The sequence below is a fragment of the Myripristis murdjan genome, chromosome 19, assembly GCF_902150065.1.
Source record: "Myripristis murdjan chromosome 19, fMyrMur1.1, whole genome shotgun sequence".
Lineage (NCBI taxonomy): Eukaryota > Metazoa > Chordata > Actinopteri > Holocentriformes > Holocentridae > Myripristis > Myripristis murdjan.
In genome coordinates this window covers 23362673-23365996 of record NC_043998.1, presented here as the reverse complement: position 1 = coordinate 23365996, position 3324 = coordinate 23362673, and the positions used below count along the sequence as shown (strand labels likewise).

Here is a 3324-nt window from a genome sequence, read left to right as displayed (position 1 = left end):
GTCAAATTACCCTTTTAAGCATTAAAACTGACAAGAGGGTTCCTCACTGAGTGTCCAGCTGCAGTGGGATGAATCTTTGATTTGAATGTTTTAACTCAGCGAAAACATTAAACAGCGTTTTAAAATTTATTTTCAGTGTGTAAACTTACAATATCACATAATCTTTCTTTCTAGTGACCAGATTTTCATAATTTTTGGGATCAAAACAATCCTGATTTGTGCATTGGGGCCTTGAAAAACACAGAAACAGCATTTAAATCCGATGTAAAGAAAAAAACAAATCCCATTCCAATCTGAATGGTAGTTTCATCTTTGAACACAGTTGTAACATTTAATGCAATCCACTTAGCTAAAATCCTACCAGAAACAGAAAAGAGAAACTGGGTCCACGAGGAGCGTCCTGTTATATGGACCTTAGCCTGATTCAGCACCTTGGACAGGGTCACTGACCCGGTGTCAGTGTACTAAATCAGGGTCCGTGGCCCTCTTGGGGATCCTGATGAGGATTCAGGGGGTCCCAGTAAAATGAGGACGAGTTTAACTTCACTACTGTGTCATTTACAAGAGGTTAGCGCAATGAAAGTGCATGTGAGGATGACTTTTGATCATGAGTGTGACCAGTCCTTCCTAATCTACACGTAACGAGTGCAATTCTATTTTAATTCGAGTACAAAAATAATTTCAGATTGGGTTTCTTGGGACAAAATCTTACAAGCCCCTGACCTAAGATCACTGGCCAATTGTTTAAGGATTTTTTTTAAAATTATTTCTTAAATAGTACACTATTTAAACGTGTGCATGAAAAATACAGCTTTAGTCAACTCAGAAAACATGTCATCTCTCCATCCTCCATTTCCACACAGTCCAGAGAGCGCAGCCGCTCAGTGACAGCCGCAGCTCACCGCCACCATGTCGTCGTACTGCTTCAAAACCACGTTCTCCTCGTCGTCGAAATACAACAAACTGATGGACTGCAGTCTGTCGGGCACGCAGCAGGGCGCGCCCACGTCATCGCTCGAGAGCTTGAGCGCGTGCATGATGGAGCGCACGGTGGCGTGGTTGGTGGCGCGGAGGCTTTCCCCCAGCGGGAACGGACACGAGCCTTTGCACTGGTAGGCGTTGTAGCCCCGGGGGGAGATGATCCACCCCGACCAGCCGATCTCCTCGAAGTCGACGAAGAGGGGGACCCGCTGGCAGGACTGGGGCCGGCCGCGGGGCAGGATGCCCGGGGCTGCGCGCCGTCTCCTGCTGCGGGAGTCCTGGATCTCAGGTGCGGCAGGTGGAGCAGCGGCGGGCTGGGCTTGACCTGTGGATAGAAGGTGGTCAGGTGATCAGATCAGGTTAGAATTGCTTCTTAAATAAAAACTAATTTATTTCCTGTAGTTGTAAGGTGGTTAATCTCTTTTTTGCAGCGAGACGCACAACATCCTCCTACTTTGCCTTCAGTGTTTCTCGCACTAAACCCCTAGGTGAGGAATTCGCACAGGGCGAAGTCAAAACGCCCCCTCCCACCTTACCCAGGCTACGTGATGCGTTTACGGCTCCTCCTGTCCTGCCGTCGTCTGAGAATATGACCAGGTAGGCGTTCCTGTCTGCCAGCTCTCCGTACTGCGGGGAGGAAACCACCGACTCCAGCCAGTCACCTGAAGGCAGCGTGGTCACCACCAGGATGCCGTTGTTCTCCTGGCTGTTGCGAATCCACTTGGACACCTGACATATGAGGCGGTGATTAGTTTAAATTGATTATTAAGAGGAATTAAGCGTGCCTGAGACTATCTTTCAATCTGACCGAATGATCTCCCATTCTAAAACAGATGCACAAGCACATAGTGAAAAACAATATCTCTAGAGCTACAACTACTCACAGGCTTTTCTGGTGCAGAACTTGTCTGAAATTAGTTAGAAAGTTCTGCAAAAGAAACTTTAAAATTTCGTGTTGTACCATTTGAGTGACGTTGAAGACCTCCCAGCCCTGAGTGTACAAGGGCACCAGTCTGGAGGTGATGAGGTTTCCTCTCCATGGCTTCACTCTGCTGTCCAGCACCTCATACAGATCCACCTGCAGCCGCAAATCAACAGAAGCGTCAGTTCAATAACATGCAGGCAGAGTCAGCAAGATGCATTTTCCGACAAAGCTCTAACACCATAACTGAGGACGAGGGGAGCAGGTTATTTGGTTAACAAAAATAAAATCTGGCCTCTTAGCTGAATTTGGCAACTGCACACACACACCTACCCGTGACACCCATACACAAAATGCCATTTAACCACAGCCATTTGAACTATTTATTCACACAGTTTTGCATGTGTCATTTCTAATTTACCTTGTAGAAATGCGGCCGATGTGACTTTCCCAGGTAAAACTTCTGTTTCTGCCTGAACCAGCGGAACTCCGCTTTGATCATCCGCTCCTCTCTGCCGAAAGACGACAGGTTGAAGAAGTGAAACCTCTCTCCGGCATGGCCTGCACAAGGAAAACATCAGACACAACTTCAGCGAAACGATAAAATCATCTGCCACTAAAGAAATGCTTCAGGGGATATATATATATATATATATATATAAAAACACCCTCTAACTGAGACGCAAGCCGCGCGTAATTACGCACTGGGTAACAATTACGCACTCTAATTCATAAGTCTGCATGTCTCCTGCTACTGTGGCCAGACCTAAGATGACTTAAATCTTTTCCAAAATGCATATCATACCCACAAGAGAAGCAAAACACATGCGTGATTGTGCGTTTGGATCGCTTCACCCACCTTTATCCTCGAAGCTCCTCACTATGTTCCCCTCCAGAATCTCCTTCTGGCTTTTCGCGGTCCCGCTGTTTACCGACACTGCGTTGAAAAAATCCAACATAAACTTGGGCGCCTTCTTGCGGGGAGCCACCATGGGAGCCGGGGGCAAATCCTTCAGGTGGATCAAGTCGTCCAGCCTCTTGGTCGCCGTCTGTGTCGCATCCGGGCCGGCCTCACCGCCCGCTGCTCCTCTGTCGTGCGGGATGACGAGCGGGGAGACGCCTGTCAGCTGGAGGGCGATGGTCACCCAGAGGCGCAGAGCTCGGACTGTCATTTTAGAGAGAGAGGACTGAGACTGAGCTCCGCACCTGAGGGACGCTGGGTGATAAGGCGACCTGCTGCCTTTGATGACAGCTCGTCCCTGTATTCTTTAACACCGAGAGATGATTGAGCTGTGATTGGTGGTGCGGGAGAAAATGCAAACAGAGGATTTCCACAACCCGAAGGTGTAAATGACCCGAGACCCAAACAGCCATTTAGACTGAAAACCAAAAACTCACGAGGACGTCCCGGTTAGGTTTTA

General features: G+C 48.2%; 1 protein-coding gene across 1 annotated transcript; it reads right to left on the bottom strand.

Moving 5' to 3' along the window:
• Positions 1–881: 881 nt before the first annotated feature.
• Positions 882–3075, bottom strand: LOC115378247 (bone morphogenetic protein 2). The gene is made up of 5 exons (XM_030078436.1): positions 2763–3075; positions 2325–2464; positions 1943–2059; positions 1518–1710; positions 882–1306 (listed from the first exon to the last, which is right to left on the bottom strand). The coding sequence occupies exons 1-5, from the start codon at positions 3073–3075 to the stop codon at positions 882–884; spliced, it is 1188 nt and encodes a 395-aa protein (XP_029934296.1).
• Between the last annotated feature and the right edge of the window lie 249 nt (positions 3076–3324).